Source organism: Solea senegalensis, linkage group LG3 (genome assembly GCF_019176455.1).
Source record: "Solea senegalensis isolate Sse05_10M linkage group LG3, IFAPA_SoseM_1, whole genome shotgun sequence".
NCBI classification, from domain to species: domain Eukaryota; kingdom Metazoa; phylum Chordata; class Actinopteri; order Pleuronectiformes; family Soleidae; genus Solea; species Solea senegalensis.
Window position 1 is genome coordinate 19,979,759 of NC_058023.1, and position 21,810 is coordinate 20,001,568.

General features: G+C 38.5%; 1 protein-coding gene across 3 annotated transcripts in view; it reads right to left on the reverse strand.

The window, feature by feature from the left end:
• arhgef39 (Rho guanine nucleotide exchange factor (GEF) 39) overlaps window positions 1-21,810 on the reverse strand; it is a 61,031-nt gene that overhangs the window by 25,092 nt on the left and 14,129 nt on the right. For all 3 annotated transcript variants that reach the window (XM_044022435.1, XM_044022436.1, XM_044022437.1), the window contains exons 4-7: window positions 21,493-21,613; window positions 20,295-20,413; window positions 9,386-9,456; window positions 3,330-3,458 (exon numbers count right to left, since the gene is read on the reverse strand). In XM_044022435.1, coding sequence (XP_043878370.1) covers window positions 3,330-3,458; window positions 9,386-9,456; window positions 20,295-20,413; window positions 21,493-21,613 — 440 coding nt within the window. The remainder of the gene's footprint in view (window positions 1-3,329; window positions 3,459-9,385; window positions 9,457-20,294; window positions 20,414-21,492; window positions 21,614-21,810) is intronic.

The following is a 21,810-nucleotide window of genomic DNA, read 5'->3' on the forward strand; positions in this document are numbered from 1 at the left end:
TGTTTTGCTTTATTGTAATAATATACATCTATTGTTGTTATAGCAATCAAACACGCCGCACTCCTTACCTTCATACTATGAGAATCAAAAAGTACCGATCCTCGGTATACATCCCTACCAGTCCAGTCCAACAAACCAAAAATTGTGGCTAATTGGACTCTCTAAATGGACCATAGGTGTGAGTCAATGGTTGTTTGCCCTGTGATGGAGTGGCGAATTGTCCAGGGTGTACCCCACCTTTTGTGCTGTATTTCAGCTGGTGGTAGACAATACTTGAGAGAGATAATCAGCAAATGCCCCTTTTCATATTTAGTAAGTCACAAAAATAGTGAAATTTAAAAACATACTTGCTTAACTATAAGACATTCCTGTTAATTAAAGATGGGGTAAGCAGCACCATGTTTTGTTATTGATCAATAACTGCATAATAGCCTTTTAGCATAATGAATGACAATCTATGATAATCTTAGAAAGGGCTAGACTTCTGCACCTCCTCTTGATTGCTTTTAGGTAACTAGGTTAGTTTTAAATAAACTAACCTAGGTCCATTGTGAAACATTGAGGAGAGTTCATTGTCCAAAATGGAGGTATTTCGTTTGCATGGGCAAATAATTGCTTTGAAATCACAATTTTTGATTCACATGGCTTTATAATAAGACTTTTATATAAGTTATTATACTAGGGTTGTGCTTTAAGGAGGCAGACATCTTGTGCTGCCATGTTCCTACAGCAGCCTGGACAGACAAACTAAGCCAGAGCATGCATTTTGCAGAAACACTACACAAACTAGACAAGCAGAGATGGCAGACTTCAACCCATTCATGCAACAAGCCTCTGGTGGCTTCTGCTGGTCATATTGGCAAATGCAACTGCAAGTGTGGAAACACAGACAGACAGATAGAGCCACTAAAAACAATACTTCACTTCCACTTCGTGGGCTTAAGTAACAGAGAGGAAAGGCATCCTTTCTGGTATGTGAAGGCAACCGCATTTCCCTGAAGCGCATAGGAACAAGAAGGGTCAGCAGAGGAGTCTTCAGTTTGTTGCAATCTGCAGTCTCACCTTTAGATATCACTAATTCTTACACAGTGGACCTTTAAATGATTCCTCACTTGTCAAAACCACAGTCATTTCATCTTCTGTGGACTCACTGAGAAATCATTCCAATTCTTCAACACTACTAAACAAAACAAAAAGCATTTTAATGGATTAGAGGAGAAGGAGAATATTCAAGGGATTTGGAGGAAACATTTTATCATCTCTTGTTTTTAAGACTTGGAATAAAGCTTAATTGAATGAGGTAGTCTGAGCTATCGACACCCGAGACTGCAAAACCCCCCACATACATAAAGATGACAGAAGCTAGAAAACAATTATACGCAATAGTCAATGACATAAAGGGACATAAACTGTAGAAAAATCAATGAGAAACATGATAGAAAAAGCAAAACATCTTTGTTTTAAATTGAAGGAACAGACAGGCAGACACAAATACACACTGTCCCAGGAAACAGGCAGACTGTCTGCTGTATCAGTGTCCCATTGATTCAGGCTTTGTGTCTCACAATCGCCCCCCCCCACCCTCCCCATCTCCTACAGAGCTACTTAATATGTTTGAGGGGATCCGACGTCTCTCATCTGTAAAAGGCAGAGCTTTTCTTTCACCCACATTAGAGGTGGTGTTGGTGGGAAGGAAGTAGAATGGGTCTGCATGGGGTTGTAGGGTGGGGTGCTGCGGTGCTGCAGCTCTGAAGTCTGTCTGGTGGGACCCAGGCTTTATTGGCTGGAAAGGAAGCCGGCGGAGTTGCAAGGGCCTGAGAGCTCGGATGAGAGGAAGCTTTTGAAACTTCCCACATCGGCATTAAGAGAGATGAGCTGCTATTCAGCACTCACAGCTCCCAGCCTATACCAACAGATCTGTAAATACACACGCAGGCACACACAAAGGCAGCCTGCATAGCCAAGCAAATACACACTTGCTGGCGTTCACCCGTATCCTGCAAACACACTTTGGCTTCCTTTTTATCTGCTGGTCTGTGAGATGAGACTGGGCTCTAATTGGTCCTGGGGGAGATTGGCAGAATGAGTGGATCAACGAGGAGGCAGGGCTCTCTGGAGACAAACAACAGGAGTGGGAGTGGCAGGAAGAGAAGGGCCACAAGTAGAGAAGGAACCACGACGGATGAGTGCGAATACTTTATATGCGGAAGGTTGAAGTGGAAAAACTTGCAAAAAAAAATAAAACTAGCCAGAAAAATGTCTTCGAAATCAGCATGCAAATATTGAGAAATATCTATTTCTCAAAGTTGGACTAACACACAGAGATAATGCAATTAAAAGTCAAAAATTATAATTAATTATGTTCAACTGGACCCAAACTGGCCTACAGGTGCTCTGTGCATGTTCCACAGGCCTAGGTTTTGAGATGGAATTAACCAGTGGTGTCAAAAGAAATTGATTCATGTAAAAATCATGATTCTTATCCTCAAAGATTCTAAATTGATTCAAAACTAAAGATGTATTCATTTTTAATAACATTGCTTCCATTTTGATTTGCATAGCCTGTTTCATTTCAAAAGACCTGTGCCCTAACAGCGTAGTAGGCTTCAGATTTATGATTACAGGTGAGCCAAGGTATGCTACACCATCAACATAAGTTTTTCAGGTTATACCGAGGATACTTGTGCAAGTTTAGCTTTGAGAAATGCAAACTTTTTTTTGGGTTTGCTTGTGTTTTTGTTTCTTAACTCTTCTTAGCACACAAGAACAGAGTAGACCCTCAAATCAGTAGCTCTATGGAATCAAAAATGATTTTGAATGTGTAATCGTTTAGAATTGCAATTTGATATGGAAACAGAAAACAAATTGTATCTGAAAGATTCACACCACTAGAAATTATACAAGAAGGTGGGACACAAAAGAAGAAAGACTAAAAAAAATATATTTTATAATTATATACACAACAGATCAACCAGAAAAGATCTAAATACTAAGTGAAAAGGGGTATATTGCTTCCTAGTGTAGCGGAGGCAGACACACTTCATTCATTCAAGTGATTTTCTCTGCTAGTGCTCGTATACTGGGACAAGAAGAGTAGTCCAATTAAATAGCATACTCAAGCTAGAACCATAGCTCAACTCAACTGTGCATGGAAATGTAATAAATGATTGCATAATTAGCCGATTCCATTCTAGTTGATGTATACTTCTCTTGCCCACTCCCACCTATGTTTCCCAAAGGACATAAACCAATAAATGCAGAAGACAGCAGAGGAGAGATGAGATGGTTCCTCGACAAGATGAAAGGAATATGTGATCAGAAGCTCTAACCTGCAGCCAGCACCTTTGTACTCCGTCCTTTCAGCAGTTTCTGCACCCGGCAAAGCTGCAGGTGGTTCTCATGGCGCCTTGTGTTGTTCTCGATGCGCTGGGACACCTCGCACACTGCAGTCACTGCCCCTACAGCAAACATGCACAAGAACACTTGAGTTACCACAAGTGAGGACACAATCAATCAATGACTAAATCTTTGTTCAAATTGCTATCTATTGTGATTTACTTGTTCAGCCACAATTCAAATTAGTTATTGATGGAGTTATGATGACTGTCACATAACTGAAGACTGCCTTTTTGGTCCTGATTGAAATTTGATGAAACCTGGCAGAGGTTTGAAACTTCTTTATGGACTATAACAACAAAAACATTTGTCAAACAGAGGAATATTTCACACATCTGAGGTAGAGCATATTCTGGATGTGTTTTTATACTACTGTATACTCTCAAAGTGCATTTGCACAATGAGTAGACAGGTCTTTACATGATAAACCTTTATCACAGGTAGTTTCAGAGATGGGTACTATTAAAATGTTATTGACACTTCTCTTATTGATACTCCTTATTAGATTGTTTCTTGATGGTATACTTACCGTCCATCACCTCAGTGGGTGATATTGTATGGCTAGACACTTTTATTACATGCTATTCTCTTATACTATTTCTCATTTACTGCATTCAATTCAATTAAAGCAACTGTTCCACCTTGAAAAACAAAATAAATGTGGTCCCAGTGTGGAAATGCACAAAAGCGTATTGCACCCTCATGCTACATAAGAAAGCAGAAACGGGCATGTAAGGACAATTCAGAGGCAGGGAAGGAAAGAAGGAACCTCTGCATTGGGGCCTGATTGTGGTTGATTTCATCAGCGAGCACTTGAAGAGAATTTAACTGAGCTGTGCAAACAGAAATAAACAGAAAGTCTTGATTGGGCCCCATGGTCTGCTGTGTGGCTCAGGCGGGGTGTTGCGTAAAAATGTGTGTTGGGGCACCTAAGCATGGTCGTATTAATTAGAGGGATGCTGGTCTCCACCACAGGGAAACCTGAAGGTTATAATTCAATGCAACTCTGCAAATCAGCTGTGTTGTCGGTCCATAATTGCATGTTTCCACATGCAAACAGTAGGCATTGGGGTGAAAAACGGTTCGTTTTGGGGGCGTAACCACTAATAGGCCATATAAGACAGCAAGAGACACTGTTAATAACTAATTTTAACAGGTTTTTGACCATAAAAACGTAAGTTTTAGTTTGAAAAGACCATTCTACCCCCACATTAAACACAAAGAGCAGTGCACATTATATTAGGTATATTGCAACAACAAAGTGCAGTCATTTCATGTATTGTGAAAAATGTAATGCCACTACAGGCTGAATTTATTTTACTCACTAATAGACTTTTGTTCGCAGTGTGAATGGATACAATCAACATTCACACCAGGGTCAACTCTGCATTTAATGCAGATTTAAATAGTTTTATTTGACTCTTCAATGTTCAAAGCAGTTAAAAAAAAACTCTGAAAATAAAGCGCTGAATAACATGCATATCTAGAATGTCAACTCTGAATTAGAATATACAGTTCAAGGTCCAGTGTTTAAAAAAAAAAAAATCATAAAGTCAAACTTTTCTATTTTCAATGGAAGTAGGTTTTACCCACAATGGAAAAAAACCCTGCATATAACAGCTAATTTTGGTGTACAAGGTAAGTCCACCATGTCTACTGAATGAACACTTAAGTTGCTTTAAGAAACACACATCTACAGAAACACGCTGCAAAACCGAAAACACAGACAAATCCCAAAACACCAGCAGGAGAGAAAATACCAGTATATCCAATAATGGAAGTTCTCCAGGTCTGTGGGGGGCGCTTGCTGTCGTGCAGTAACCTCAGGTTACAAATACATTTGTAGATCATAACAAAACAGCTGGATTGTCTATAGAAAATATACATAGACTATGCTCAGGTATGGAAACAAATATGTTTCTGTTCAATTTTCAGTATTTAAAGGTTTCCTATACTTAAATTATGAACACACTTATGGTAGTTTGCACTCAACATTTTCTCAATAAACCATATCAGATTCTGATGAATTCTCTGTTGATGGACTAATGATATGATTCCAAATCTGTCACACAAACTGCCTCCTTTACTTTGCTTCTTATCTCAAAAGCTTTGAAAAATCTTTGCCCCAGAACAAATAGGCAAATCATCAAAATAGAGAGAAGCATCCAATTACTGTGTGCCTGCCATAATATCTGCTGTAAACATTTAGAACTACATCATTAACGCGTCCAAAATAACAACAAACAGACGGATTCTAATTTCCAAGCTCAACTTTGCTGCTTTTGTTTTTGAGCGCTGAAACTCGGCAGATGAACTTGATCCTCAGGGCGACGTGTCTACACCAAAATAATCACAGCCTAATTGGCTCGCTTAGTTTCACAACAATTACAATGTAAACCAAACAAGGCATCCGTGTAGACGTCTTTTTTCTTTCCCTCTACCCCTTTGTTGTACGTGTTTGGAATATTTTCCATCGCCTGCTTAAGAAAAACAACAGCTCCTAATTACAGTATTCTTGGACGGAGTTCTGGCTGAGGCATTAATAATACATCTGGCCCATTAAACATTCTGAAAACAACTTCCTCTTCTTACAGCTCTTTATTCCTTTTATTCACTGTTTAAAAAGTGTTTGACTGTGGGATAAGAGCTGTGGTTAACTTTTACTGTTATATCTCTGACAGTGAGTCAGACAGTTGCGGTATGCTCATACTTGGTTATGGTTACCGCAGTGGAGATGAGTTTAAAGCTGCTTGATGAAAACTCTTAAAAGGGATGTTATTTAAGGCAGAAACAACTACTCAATTCAGTCAAGTGGAAGTAGAATTACTGCGCAGTGGTTGTTTGTCTCTGACCAACAGTCTCAGTCCCCACAGGTTTCAGTCCAGAATCATATAAAATACATTTTAGGTTTTAGATTCAAATGGGATTTACTTTTCAAGAGGCATGAGGCCAATGCAATCTTCCCTGTTGACCATTGTCCAACCAAATCTGAGCAGTTCATCCATGAGTCCAAGAGAAAATTTGGACCAGATGTGAAAAGGATTCCCTGAAGTCGTTCTCGAGATATTGCATTTAAAACGACAAATTGGATGAACAAAATATGATGCCTCTGGCCACGGCTAACCTAAAAATCCTTAGGATAGTTGGCAATGAATTTCTTTAAAGACTAGTTGGGGGCCTGTGTTTTCAAGCACAGCATACACTGTGGCAACATCTCCTGTGTTGCTCACTGACAACGGCGTATCCTCTCAGGCTGTAGCCACACGGAAAAGGACCACTAACAAGTTTTTTTCTTTGTTGTTTTGAAAAAAGTATTCCGTAAACACAACATTGTTTCAAGAAAAGTCTTAATCCACACGAATAAATAGAGCAGAATCAAGAAAGTTAGGGCAACGAATGAAAGAGAATTAAAAAGTTATCATAAAACGAACAGACCAAACAATATCCAAATGAAGACAAAGACGAAGCTAAGTTACAGCAAATGCAAGCACAAGAGGGAGGTAGGATTACAACATAATTGTTTTCCCAACGTAGCATATCGGTTGTCTACACGAAAATGCAAGGGTGGCGCTTTGAACAAAAAAAAAAAAACCTCTTTTCGTGTGGATAAAACACCAGTACAATTAAACCTTTGAGATGCTAAAACTCCAAATAATACAATGAGATACATAGAGTCATTAAAAGTCAATTTAAATATGTAAAGATACAAGATGTCTATAACATACTTCTGATGAGTGAATGAAAACAATATCTTTTTATAACTGCTTCTGTAATTTATGCGTAGTTTCTCTTAATAGATTTCTACAATTTAGTAAAAAAAAAAAAAAATCTGATCTGTATTGTTTATTCAAGTAAAAATAGGTTTAGTTTTCTCCTGTCTTTATTTTATCAATCATTATATATGATATGTTATGTTGGTATTCAAGTAATCTGGTGAGAATTCTTCTATTTTTTATCGCAAAAAAAAAAACAACCCAAGTATTATAGTAGTTTTATATTTGCGTATAACCTCTTTAAAATAAAAATTGTTTGGATTTCACAGCCGTAAAATAAGACTTGTGTATGTACTGTATTTTAAGCAAGGGCCTTGGAGGATGCCATCAAGCATCACCAACACCATTCTAAAGTAGTTAGAATGTGTGTTTCTCCTCTTAAATTGGAAGCTAACAAATCAAGAGGAATGGCATTTTTTCCAGTATCCAAAGGCAACTGTGGTTTCTTGAGAAAGGGAGGAGCGATCTTCAGTCTCCCTGTTCCATGTCACTAACTTTTACACACTGAACCTTGAACAGAGATTTGAAGAGTAGGATTTTATTGACAGCAACTTCAATGTTTGCAAATTAAAACTACTCTTTACTTCAATTTGCAAGTTCTTTGAAAGCACTAAAATAAAACACGACAGGAATGCTTTTCAAATAAACAGCTGGAAAGGAAAAAAATTTCCCTTTGTCTGATTAATAATTGATTCATGAAAGTAAGAATTGGTGGTTTAATCAATAATCAAAAGAGTTAGTGTCAGCACTAATGTAATTACAGCAGTTAAATTCAACCTCAACACACTGCGAGGGAAAGGGGGAGGCTTGTGTGTGTGGGGGGGGGACAACGAAGACGAGGGAATACAGAGGCACAACATGAAAACAATAACAACAACAATAACAAAGCCTCTTGTGATTCAATTTGCTAGTTTGCTTTATCAGATACAATGTGATTTGTCTGGAATTTCTTTTTTAAATTATTCCCTTTACAATACAAGCAGGCTGACTGTATGAAGTTTTTCTCTACATATAAAAACGAGGAAAAAAAACTAACCCCATTAAGAAGCAGGAGAGTTTAAAAAAGGATCTCTAATGAGAAGAGGAAGAGATGATGGTGGAGCGCATTTAGAATATGTACCTTCATCTTAGAGTCAGGGGCTGTTTTAATTTGTAAGCAAAGGCAGCACACCAGCAATGAGATTTTAATTGATACACATAAATAATTCCTTGTGTACACCCACACTTGAGTCAGATTTGCTGTTTATTTGACGACTGAAATTAGTCATTATCGGGATTCGTGTTGATGTGCAAGATTTTATTTATTAATACAGCTCCCCGCTTAATATCCTCTGATCCACTCCCAATTAATTATGTCAAAATCCACATCAAACTAGAACTTTCTGTGCATGCGGCGCCTCGCCTCGCTTTCATTTCTCTACTAGCTGTGACAATAACAACAAATGAGGAATGAGAGGGAAAAAGCACTTTCCTTTGTTCCTCAAATGAGGATAATGAGGCCTTTCTTTCACTATGAGTCTGACTGGTGCTATGAAAGTCTGCACAGGTTGCTTTTTTTGATGATGTTGTTGTTTGTTTTCCTGCTGTTGGAGGTCTAGACTTATTTCTATAATTGTACAGCTTTGTTTAACTCTCCTGTGTTCCAAACTGCTTGCTTCAGGTAGGAAAGAATCCCACTGTGAGAGCAAACCAGAAGTCTTTGTGACTATGATGCAAAGCACATCATCACACAAACACATTGCATGCTGTCAGGTTGCCGCCACTCACAAATACAGACGGTCCTGACAGAGGGGGAAAAGGTGGCGATACCAACCTCAGATTCCCATGTGTGCAAATGTGCAGCTCCCGACACATTACTCAGTACTAGGGCTGTCACTATTTTTTTTTAATCAGAAAATCAGATTATCATTCAACTTGGGCTGAAAAGTTTGAATTCAAACCTTAAACACCTGTTCCAGTTCAAAATGTACAGCCTGGAACTGCATCACACTGTCTGAAGTAACTACCATGTGGGCCAGCAGAGGGCACTGTGGCAAGTGGAGCTTGGCCTTAGATCCTTTGAATGCCCTCTTGGCCCAACAGATAAATACGTCAGCAATGTTTTTGCTGCAAGGAAAAAGTGCTAGCCACTACTCCGCCATGTGGCCCAAAATAAAAATAAAAATCACTCTGGCTCCTTGAAAAGTGACAAGCATCACAAGGAATACTGTACTTACTTGAAAGCTGCTCAAACTCTGGAGTGTCTGGACATGTGTTGGCAGCCAGGTCTTGCAAGAAATGCTTATACCTGAAGGAACACAGCAAAAAATAAAAAAAAAATGTCAGCGTGAATTGAAACAAACAAACACTTAAGGTCAAGCTGCTCTCAGAACTGTTGTGTTCCCTGCTTGAGACGGGTTGATGAATTTATCCAAAGGGATGAACTAGATTGCAGTCATTAACAATCATTAGTTTTCTCCTTCTATTTTCCTAGATTGAGCAAATATTTTGATAGTCCATATGCCACACAGTCTTTGGTAAAGTGCTGTTGTACACTGATATTGTGCCTTTTTTTTTGGACAAAATAATTTTGTTATTCTTTTCACAACTTAACAAAGGAAGCACTTAATGCATGCATTTAATCAAATCAAGTAAAACATTTGAAACCCCTAAACCATTTTTATGGTTTATGATAATATACCTAGTCATGTTATTTACTGATCCAGGTGCAAATCTTCACAGAAAAATCGATCAAATGCTGTATCTATCTATAAGCTAGTATGTATTGAATAATTTTCCTTACAAACAGTGAGATGGATCATGCTGTGGTTTTCTGTTAGTCCGACTCTGAACTCACATTATCCAGGTCTGTTAGTCCGACTAAGACTAGCTGGAGTTTAGTCGGTCTAATGGGTTTACATGAGATTAAGAAAACCGAATAATTGTCTTAGTCTGAATACAATCTGACTTTTAACATGCATGTAAACACACTAATTGTGAGGCTTGTTGTCCCAGACTCTTTTTTTTTACTTTTGATGGTACATGCAACACAGTTTGAGAACCATGGCTGTAGACCATATGCCAGGCCTGTATGTGGCTGTAATGCTACCAAAGATGTACACCAAACACAGAGAAAAGGAATTGCATCACTTTATAGGGTCTTTCAGTGATTTAAAAAATAATTTATGAGAGTGATAAAAAAATTATATATTCAACATTGATTTATATATAGAATTATTATTTTGTAGATGTCTGTAAAAGTTTAGATAATGTGCTTAATGCTTCATACCTGTAGTCATTGCTTTTTGTATTTAAATCTATTTCATTCCACCGACAACCGGTTTAAAAAAGAATTCTCACCCTGCTCTGACAAATGTAAGAAAATTCAATCCATGTGTGGCACAGTGAAGTAACTCACTGCCCCAGGCTTAGTCTCCATCTAAAGTAACAGTTATGACGCATCAGCATGCTGAGAAATCTTTATCCTTTTTACTATAGGATGATGTTACCTTGAAGTGCATTGACAATCAACATTGATTTTCAGTGTCTGTCTCTGCCTGTGCAACCCTCTCTGTTTGTGCAGTCTGGGCTTGTTTGAGAGACACAGCGGTGCCGATGAGAGAGGCCATTAGTGCCGCGAGCAGACTCTACACCACTGCTAGTGGCCCATTTGGTGGCATGAGTGGGATGAGACATGTATTGGAGAGTGACAACTGTGTAGTGGGACACTAACAACACAGTTGTGGATTGTTCAGGGCTGCACTTGTAAACCTGCTTGATGAGCTGAATTTTGATGACTTCATCATGCAGTAATCAGTCACTTAAATGGAGAGCTGCTTGATTGTTTTACAATCTTGCAGTTTTTCAGCATCTGGATGAGTTAAGTGGATCTCAGATTAGGGGTCGTAACTCAGTTATTTTCATCATCAGCTACTCTGATGGTTATTTTCGCAACATTGAATCGCTTTATCTTAAAATGTTGGCCTTTATGAAAACATTTCTCAGACTTCCTGTTTAATTGTGGAACACTTTGAAATCCAAAAAATATTTACATACTATTTTGCACTGTCACGCAAAATATTATGTTAATTTCAACACAGAAGACAGCAAATTACCTTAGCAGTTGGGCACAGAGAATATATATCGGTATTGGTATCATTATTGGCCCAAGCACTCAAAAAGTCCAGTATTGGGCATCAACATTTTACCCAACCCAGCATATAAACCTAAATATCTAAAAAAGAAAAATACTGAAAGCATATGTTATTAGGTTTTTCTTTAAATGAGTTTATATAATTATGACAAATATATTATTCATAATTTATGATACAGGTACAATACAGTCCAAATACAGGGAAGGCAGGCAATGCCTATGTGAATTGCTTTTTTTTGGTACACTATGAGTTTAAGTGTTTCTCATCAACGTGGAATATGTGATGTACACATTGTAATAAACAAGCTGTAAAGTCTTTCCTGTTCCTGCATTTAGCTCAGTCGCACTCCCTGCTGTTGTCAACACTAAAATCTGTTTACATAAGAAGGTACTCAATTAGTAAAAGTTGAAAGGAAAAAATTAAATGCCGTATGGTCAGGAATTAATGTGTAATTATGTGTGTGTGTATTACAGGAGCTGAAAGACAGAGCAGCAGGTTGGCACAGTGGTGGGTCTGCGAGTGGGAGAGGAAAACTGTAGCGGTGGACAACAAAAGCGGAAGCCAAAAAAGCTCCAATTATGCCTCCTCCAATTAGCAGACACAAAGAGAAATAATTCCACATTTCTCTCTCTTCTTGTCTCATCATGTAGTAATAAATACATTACAGGTGTTATTAGCAATGAACCCGCTTTTCTTATTATTAAGGAGCGGAGACGAACGCGCTAATTAAAGCGACAAAAAAGCGAGAAAACACTCTGATGAGCAATATCACGGCACAATTTCAAATGATGTAAACCCGACTCTCTCATTTAGCTGTCCTGTCCCGCTCATTAGCGGCAAAGCAAAGAAAAGATAATGAGACAACAACATAATCGGAACCGTATTTAGAAGAGTTCAGATATTCTAATGAAGAATGCAGCTTTAGGAAGCGTGGGCCAGTGCCACTGCTGCACCAGGAGCTGCTAATTCCTGAGTAATATGCAGATGATATGCAGACTTTTTCTTTCTTTCCCTCTCTCTCTCCCTCCTGGCAGACACATCGGGTCATTTGGGCATTTGCACACAAGTCGGTAAAGGGGGAAAAAAGAAAAAGAGGAGGAGGAAATATCTGTCTAATTATTTTTGCTTCCCATACATGCATTATGAATTCAAATTTGTAATTAAGAGACAAGAGGCACTGGCAGGCTTCTGCATGGGTTAGTGAACATGGCATGGACTTGTGGGTAATTACTCAACTTTAATAGCTTAAAAGCAAAGGAATGCACAGTCGTGGTAAATACAGAAGAGTAGAGAGAGATACTCCACTGTCCAAATTGAAGCAATTAATATGTAATATGAAGTGACTGAAGAGAGCATCTTATCTCGCTCCAAGAGTGTGACTAAAGGAACTCAAGAACTGTGTGGACATTTAACAAAAAACACTCCAAACTCCAGACTGACTGAAGTTTGTATTACTTTATACGACTGCCTTAGTCAACTTCTGTATCATCTCGTCACCATGGGTTTGCCATGGATCTGTTTTAGGGCAGGGCGATATGGCCCTAAATTCATATCCCACCCTGGGTTAGCCTGGCAAACGCCAGACTGCATCTTGAGGCACTTTCACACCAGAGCTGTTTGGTCCGGTTTCCTGAGACAGTCCGCTTTGTTTGGGCAAGTCTGAAAGCTCATCTGAACTCTGGTGCGGAACAAATAAGCGAACTGTGGTCCACCTGAAAACCTGGGTCTTGGTTCACTTGTAAGTGAACCCTGGTTGCCGTTCGTTTACAGTGGGAAGGAAGTGAACCAACGAGAGAAAGTAACTGGAATGATTTATATGTGATCTGAAAACTTTGAAACCCTTGTGTGTCTGTGTAACCACAGTAGCACGTTGTAGTCGAGTCCTTGCCAGACCTGTGTGTGCAGAGTGAGATCAAATCGCTTGAATCATCTCGGCTAGGGTTGGGTACGTTCACATTTGAATCAATCATGAATTTGATACTTGTTGCCTAAGTGTTGGTTGGAATAAATCCAATAAAATATGTCAGAACACTAGTCTCAGCTCATACCTGTATTCACTTTCAGCAGCTTGTTTTTTGTGCTTTTCATCATAATTATCAGATTTTTTCTTTCTTTTCTGATTCACTGCTTTGGGTTTGATATCTGCGCTTTCCCTCTCACCATGTGGCATTACATAACAACTACGGGTACAAAAGTCAGATCAACAAGTTCAGTGAATAGTTTTCAACAGAGGTGGGAATCGCCAGGTACACCACGATGCGATATGATCACGGCGTTTAAGTCACGATATGGTATTATCACGATACTATTTGCCACACTGAGTATTTGCGAAGTCATACTGTATATTGCGATATACTCAAATAAACAGCTCCAGTGAGAGTGAGCACGTGGCACCATCTAGTGGACTAAAATGACTATTGATTTTTTTTAATGGTAATCCACAAAAAGTTTATGTCTCTAATGTTTATTTGTAACATCAGTTAAAAAATATTGATACTTGGTGGCGATATAATGTCACCACGCAAAATAATGCAATACTGTATTGATTTTCCCCCCTAGCCCTAGTTTTCAATGAAGTTACAAAATGGAGTAAAAGTGCGGAACTTTTGTCTCCCCCTGTGGAAGTCTGAGTAATTACCAAAACACTGCAGTCTCTACAAGACCTATGTTTCTCTCGGTCTGAGCACGACCAGAGCCAAATATTCATCTAGTAGCCTGTGAATCAGGTGTGCCCATCAGTAATATGTCAGAAAACAAAACATTACTGGTATGTTAGAACAAATGTACAATATCTACAGTATGTATTTTTCATCATATGCTCATTTAACTGGAGAAAAAAACAACCCAGTTAAACTGGTCTTTAGAATGTTGAACAATGGCATTTACCATGGACTAATTAATTAAGGCACTTTGTCTTACAGCAATCCTCACAAATACAGTCGATGAAAGATTTTAGTGTGTCATGGAAGGTTTTCAGTGAAATGCAAGTCAATACATGTAGACCACAGAAAAGGGTTCCATTAAAAATAAAATAAAATCAAAACTCCCAACCTTGTGTTTGGCTGAAGGAGATGATGGAACTACATTAGCACATAATGAAAGCCCTCTTTTGACAAATCAATGACAAAAATAAACATGGACAGTGCAGCACACACAACTACGCACTTACTGCCTTACAAGTGTGACAATGACCCCACATTACATGTTACATGCTGACTCTCCACAGTGGGCCATACCCTTGTTAGGCTAAATGGTGCTCAGTTTAGAGCAGATATATCCCCAAAGCCTACAATTGCTGAGGTCTGTATGAGAGCCACATCTCTAATATCAACACAAACAGGGCCAATGCAGGCGGAGAAAGATTGTCCTCTCACTGCCGCAATCAACTCAAGACCCCATCACTGTCATAATAGCAGGCTCAGTGGGGAGGACACCAATCCAGCCGGCTCTAGTGAATGCCACTTAATAAAGGCAATGATTTTATTCCTCCCCCGGCAGCGACATAAGTATCTGCACTTTACACAACCCTGCTCGCCATCCATCATCCTTGAATGGTGATAAGTGACAACAATTTCCTGCTATTCCCGGCCACAGAGACGGGGACAAGGTAAGACACAAGACACGGATAATTGTCTGGCCAGGCTACTTTAAATCCTCCTACAATTAAGACACATCCTGTTTGACCCCTCTATCAATCAATGATGATGATGATGATGATGATGATGGAGAATTAATGGAGGAAAAGGCAGAGTGAAAAGCTGGACAGTGAGTCTTGCAATTCTTAAAAGAAATATGGTAAATATGTACATAATCATAGATATACAAGCACAGCATAGTGCATTGTGTATGTTTCCAAAGTTTGAATGTTTGGAGGATTATGCAAAGACATTTTGGAGTGGATCCCATTAAAATAGCAGTTTAGGGTTTTTGTAAGTGTGGTTGTATAAGGTAGTAACACATAGTCAGCACTGACGGCAAAGTGCATACCCCCTGCGGCAAGAACCAGCCTGAGACACAAGGAAAAGCCGATTTCAGCCACACACACACACCAAAGAACAAGTCTGCTTAAGTCTATTATAGCTATTATAGCTCTTTATCTTGCTGTTTAACAGTCTTTTATGACTGGAAAAGTTTGTATCACTTTGTAAACCACTCACTCTCCTGCGCCAAAGAAAAACATTAATGTGGGGCTGCTAGTGTGGCTTTATTCCGTAAATTTGTGTTACTTAAATGTCTTTCACAGAAAATGATGTTTATACCCCTGAATATTTGAACTCGGGTGAACTCAAAAAGGCGATAAAATAAACAAGTCAAAAAAGGAGAAAACAACAGCAATAAAATGGAGCTCAGTCATTAAAGGCCTATACAATCCAAATGACATGTTGTACGCTTCACATTGCGAAAATGTAAATACAAATCATGTTTGGGCTTTTTGGGAGAACAATATTTGTTACACAGTTGGAGAATTATGTCTTTGAAATGACTCAGTCGTATGTTCTACTATGACTCAATACATAGTAGCTTATAGTTCATAAATGGTCTAAAAGTACTGTATCGGACTAATATCGGTATCGATGGATACTTGGTGGATAAGTTTGTGATATATGTATTGGTATCAGACACAAAAAAGAGGTATTGTTCCAGCCCTAGTCATTTCTGTTTGGTATCATTTACTTAGGTCCCTCGTTCAAACTAAATGGCAAAAAAATGATTTCCCTTTAGTGAACAATTTTAAGTTGCTTTTAATATGAAATCAAATTAATAAAAAAATTTAGTGTTTTCCCAAGTTGTAAAAAGTAGTGTGTTAAAAACATGCTATTCATGCTTTTAACCTCTAACTCAACAACTAATGGCAAAAAAGGATGGCGGAAGTTGCACTGCTTCCAAAACAGAAGCAGGCAAGAGGAAATTCCCACTAAAGCAGATTGGAGCCAAAGCTAATAAGTACCTGTGCGAAATTCCTACTGGTCAGGGAAAAAAAAGTAGATCAACAACTCCCACACCATAAAACATACCTATAAAGCATGGTATATAGGCTGTATGATTCATAAACAATGAGATGTATCCACCTTGTGGAACAATATAAAAAATAATATCTACGTAATTAACATGTTGCTTTGAGTTCTTTTTGCATAAAGGTAACAAATAAATAGACACAAAATGACACAGAACATGGTTACAAGGACACAGAGCAGAAAACTGTACAGCACACTCAACACTACTAAGCTCCTTAAACCACCTGCACAAACTCCATGTCAAACAGTTCAGAGAGCATCTACAAATGAGAGCTACGAAAGTGCTCAAAACAAACCTTTGACTCAGATGTTGCCAGAGGCTTTTGCCCTCAGCACAAAATAAGCCAAAGAATCATAAAGATGGAAAGAGATGAGAGCTGCTGATGCAACTTAACATCTATGACATGGAATCAATTTACACAGGGGTAACAAGTAAAAGAACTTCTTATGTTGATATGAGATGAACCCTATTGGGGTACGATACAGCTTTCACCAGTGACAGAGGCTTTGCAACTTTTCTGCAACTTCTTGTGTAATAGAAGCTGTCACAAATTCTTCCCATCTCCAAGGCTAAATTACAACTAGTTGACTGGTGTAAATGTGTGTTCCACTTGGCTGCTTTAACCCAGCAGTACAGTTCAGTTCAGCTCACCATGATCTGGCTTACTTTTCAAACACAGCACTACAGCAACACATGGTTTCAACAACCAATCACTTCAACAAAGAACTCAAGAAATACAAATGGCCTTGAATCAACTTTCCAGTTTAATACATGATACATTAAACCAAAAGAAGTGTTCTGTGACCTTTCTGTTAATCCATAAACTGACTACTGTGTGACCAGACCAGCTCTAACCTTTACACATTGGACACTGTACAGCTTGGTGGAAACGGAACGTGTATACCTTCAATAACTAGTTTCCCATCCAACATTTTGGGATTTGTTAAGCGTCATCTTATCATTTGATGAAAGAAAACATGGCAGTTTACATCAGCGAAGTTATGGAGTGACATTTCCTCACATTGCATCTATGTTGTATGTACTGTATTATCATATACACTGCATTTTTTTATTTCCATTCAAATCAAATGTTTTACCTGAGCCTAAAATATGCTCATTTCTAATTCTGTCCATCCCAGTCTGCCCACTGTCTTTTAGACTGTGCAACTGTCTTCAAGCCATATATCACAGCAAGTGTCATCACCTTCTTGCGGACCTTCTCTTACTGCTATCTTTCTGTCACACAACACCCCCGACACTCCTCTCCACCCCCTCCACCCTGCCTGCACTCTCTTCGTCACCTCTCTTGTGCACCATCCATTGCTTTGAATGGTTGACCCCACCTGTCTCACTGTCATTCACACATGTATTTGGCCTTGCTCCTTCTACCCTTCATTTTTCTTCTTGGTTTTTCAATTTGGCTTCCAACATATTTAGTATTACCTATATTTCCATTTATTATTGTAATTTAGGTTCATTCACCGTAGCTACTGAAATGAATGGTATTATTGACATAAATATAGTTATATGGATGGATGGATGACGGGACACATCAGGGTCCACTATCCTAGTATTGATGTGCAACCACATTGGCATCCCAGATTGGCACACTGCAGCAGTGATGACCCACACAGTTACCACCTTTTGATTGCATCAGCTCTACAAAGCCCCGATCCATTCTAAATCATGTGTTTGCTTTTGGTTTGCCAGCAGCCAAAAAAACAAACGCCAAGCATTCCATTACAGCCCTTCAACACACCACAGTGCTGTTAGTGAATGACCCATGAGTGAACTGTGGAGTTCACATCATAAATAAACACCAGGCAGCAGTGTTGAGTAACCCAGGGCTGTGTTTTCCTGCAAACACAATGCCAGTACTAGGGCAAACAATTTGTATACAATTTTCCTCAGGCGCAAGTCTATTGTTTTTGTGTCTACCCCTGACTAAAGCTCACCCCATGTCCACCTGCTGATTCTGTATTCCTCCTACTAACAATCTGTACACAATCACTCCTCCATGTGGCATCCAGCTGAGCCTGGTTGCACCTGGTTTGAGCTACAGCCTGTGGTCACCAAAAATGAAGAAAAAAGTACTGGTCAAAACCATTTGTTTGTTTCAGTCTCAATCATTTCAGGAAAACAAGAGATATAGGGTTGTCCCAAGTAGCCTTTTTTGGCTCCAGAGCTGCAATAGTAATAAGTAAAATAGTAATAAGTAATGATTATTACTAAGTACAAAGTTTCTTTGTCAGAGTATTTCAGACTCAGACTAGAATATGTTTTCGCAGTCTGGCAGTGTAAACAGGAAGTTCATTCTCTCCTCTACATTTCAGCGAGCACTACCAGTGAGAAACAACAATGGTGAAAAGTAAGAATAAAACACGTTTGTGTTGATTTGCTTGTGTTTACATTGTATTTTCCCAATAGAAAAATGACCCAATCTTGCACATTGACACTTAATTTCACTCTGATTCTATGTACTTATTTCAGTTTCCATATCAATTTAAAATCAAAAAATTATTATTAATCAAAAATACATTTTTAATTGAATCATGAGATTCTGAAAGATTCACACCTCTAAAGGACAACAGGCATATCTGGAGCAGAAGTATGTTGTTTTAAATAAACACAAAGTATTATGGATGTAGCCTGATTGAATCTGTGAAATAGTATACTTCTATACCTTTTATTTATAACATACATTTTGAATAAAAGACAAAAAAAGAAAACAAACCAAAAAAGAGAATATCGAAACCCCACAATTGAAATACTGAACACCCACCCAAAGAACAAGTAGCCAAATAGTTGAATATTCGTGTCCAGATAAAATGAAGCATGCTAGTGTCGCATCCATAAATATGATTCCCATGAGATCCAAACATTGAGCCCTGCAGATTTTTGAACGAAAAAGGAAAACACTTGTATTGATTTGACACTGTGTCTTTCAAGTACCAATTGTTGCGGAAAAAGAAGAGAAAGTTTGAATTTGTGCATTTCCATCATTTGCATGGAAGATTGTGAAAATAAAAGGGAATGTGATCCTTTGTTACAGGGGGAAAAGACGACTTCTCCGTCACATGATGGACGTGTGTACCATTACGAGCACTCGGCTGTAAGTCTGGAAAGATGAGAAGACGAAGAGGCCCTAATTAAGACACGAGGCAAGCAGCTTGATAAACCAGTGCCACGATATCTGCTGCACTGGGAAGCATGTTTCAGCCCATTTCTCCTCCTTGTTCCACTAATTAACGAGTAAGATCAAGACCGCGTGAAATTACGGCTCACAAATACTGGTGTTTAACAAAAGAGAGTTTGACAGTTTCTGGACGACGTGCGTACTACATGGATGCTATTTCAAATAATAATAATTGCATCTGTCACGGAGATTATACGTTGTGCAATCTAGCGTATGATTGGTGAAAAGAAAACAGCTAAACAGCAAAGACAGAAATCAAGCAGGAAATCTGTGACCCATCAATAACAATTGCTATTGATGGTGGGAAAGTGACATTTCCACAAACAGTTAACGGTAATTGCTTGAAACTTTATTTAGTAGTAACGGAACAATATAGGACATTATCGCTCATCGTGATTAAAAAAAAGCACTTATAATGAGTTAATTGTGGTGAATTTCTATTATTGTGAATGGAAAAAAACAGTAACATTTCATGTGAGTGAAAACCCTGTCTAACTCACCAGCATACAGTCCTTGTGATTTATTTTTTTTATGCGCCACCAAGGGGAGCTGCATCTTTCCTCATGACATATTGTGACCCGATAAAATTAATTTTCACTAAAAAAATTTGTATCCCATCTGCGATGTTCCTGACCACCTTAAGTGTAAACAGATGGCCACACCTTAAGTTTAAGGTCATCACATCCCATGCCTAAACTTGAATATAAACATTTTTGATTGTCAAATGAAATCTCACACTGTACTTATTTCATTTACACAATAAACAGTGGATAGACTTACTGATCAATCCTTAGAACAGGCAGTTGCAGTAACTCCTCAAGCCTTTGGTTGTTGAACTCCGGCCGTGCCTCCTGTAGTTTCTTGAAACGTCTGAAGGTCTTGTTTTTCTTCAGCTGGATCTACATTGACACACAAGACAAACACGTTGTGCTTTGTAAAGTGTTTTTTTTTTTTGTGAGATGTGAGACAGGCTTTCCTGGGCTGTTCAGTATTTTGGGAATACATTTGTAATAAAATCTCTGATTAGCACATGAAAACTTAACCAAAGCTAGATTTAAAATAAGAGAGACACAGTGGCTCGCTTTCACTGAAAATTGTATTTTGCCTTTTCTGACTGGAAACTGAAAGTTATCCTTTGGCGTTTTCAGAGATCGTTTAAGAGAATTAGCGATTTTTTACATCATGGCCCACAGGAGTTGATAAATCTCTGCGGCCTCCATCAGTAAGATCAAATTATTTTGAGACATCTGTTTTTGAAACTGTTTTTGTTATGATTTACAAAAGTGACACATTGACCAAACAAGGCAGTGGTACATGAGCAGCTCCTTTGTCCCTTTCAAGCTAAAAATTGGATTCTCTATGGACTTTGGTGTGGGAGAGTGAGCAGTTTACAAACGTCAGTTTCCAGTCAGGAAAGGGTGTGTAACAGTAAGGTAAAGTGATGAACATATTCTTAAGATAATGTAGACTTAAATAGCTGTATATTTTATTCGGTGATTCTTTTGTTAAGTGGATAAAATGTCCACGTTAGGCCGAGCGCTCATACAAACAGTATTCAAAAAACCTGAAGGATGCCTGTAAATGCTTCTCATTCGTCTCTTGAACACACTTGTCTCAGTCATGAGTTGATCTAGTTTAATGGCCATAGGAGTCCCTGACAAACAGCTAATCAACAGAGACATAACATGCTAATGGACTACGTGTATGTCTGCTGCCTTGGGCAAACGACATATTTAGCTAATTTTTGGGGAGTGAGGGTGAGCAGTAAAAAAAAATAAATAACAGCAGCTCTATAAGAAATTAGCCTGCATTCAAGCATTATGCCTTAATAAAAGGACCCTGGTTATGTTTACCCTGGGACTCCATTTAAGTCGCATTAGGTCATAAGCTCTTTCTGCTTACATCTCCTTAACTTAGCTTGTGGCATGTTCATAGGACACAGAGGTGTGATAACAGGTGTGAGACAGTGAGTTCCTACCCCAAGCACTTTGCTGGCATTATAGATGTTGTCCACATATGTGTTGTAGTGCTGCAAATGTGGACAGAACTGGTCAAATCCCCGACCAAAGTAGCCATTCTCCAAATGGACCAAAAGAGACCTGCAAAGATAAGACAGTAAAGGCAATAAATCTATCCATGTGCAATAGGGCTGTTGGAACAACTTTTGGGAGTTAAATATGATTTGAATATTAAAAAAAACAATTACTGTTTGAATGTGTATTTTTTTATTTATTTTAATACACGAGTTAAAACGTGGCCCTCTTTCCTCTGCCTATCCACGTGTGAAAAACAAAAT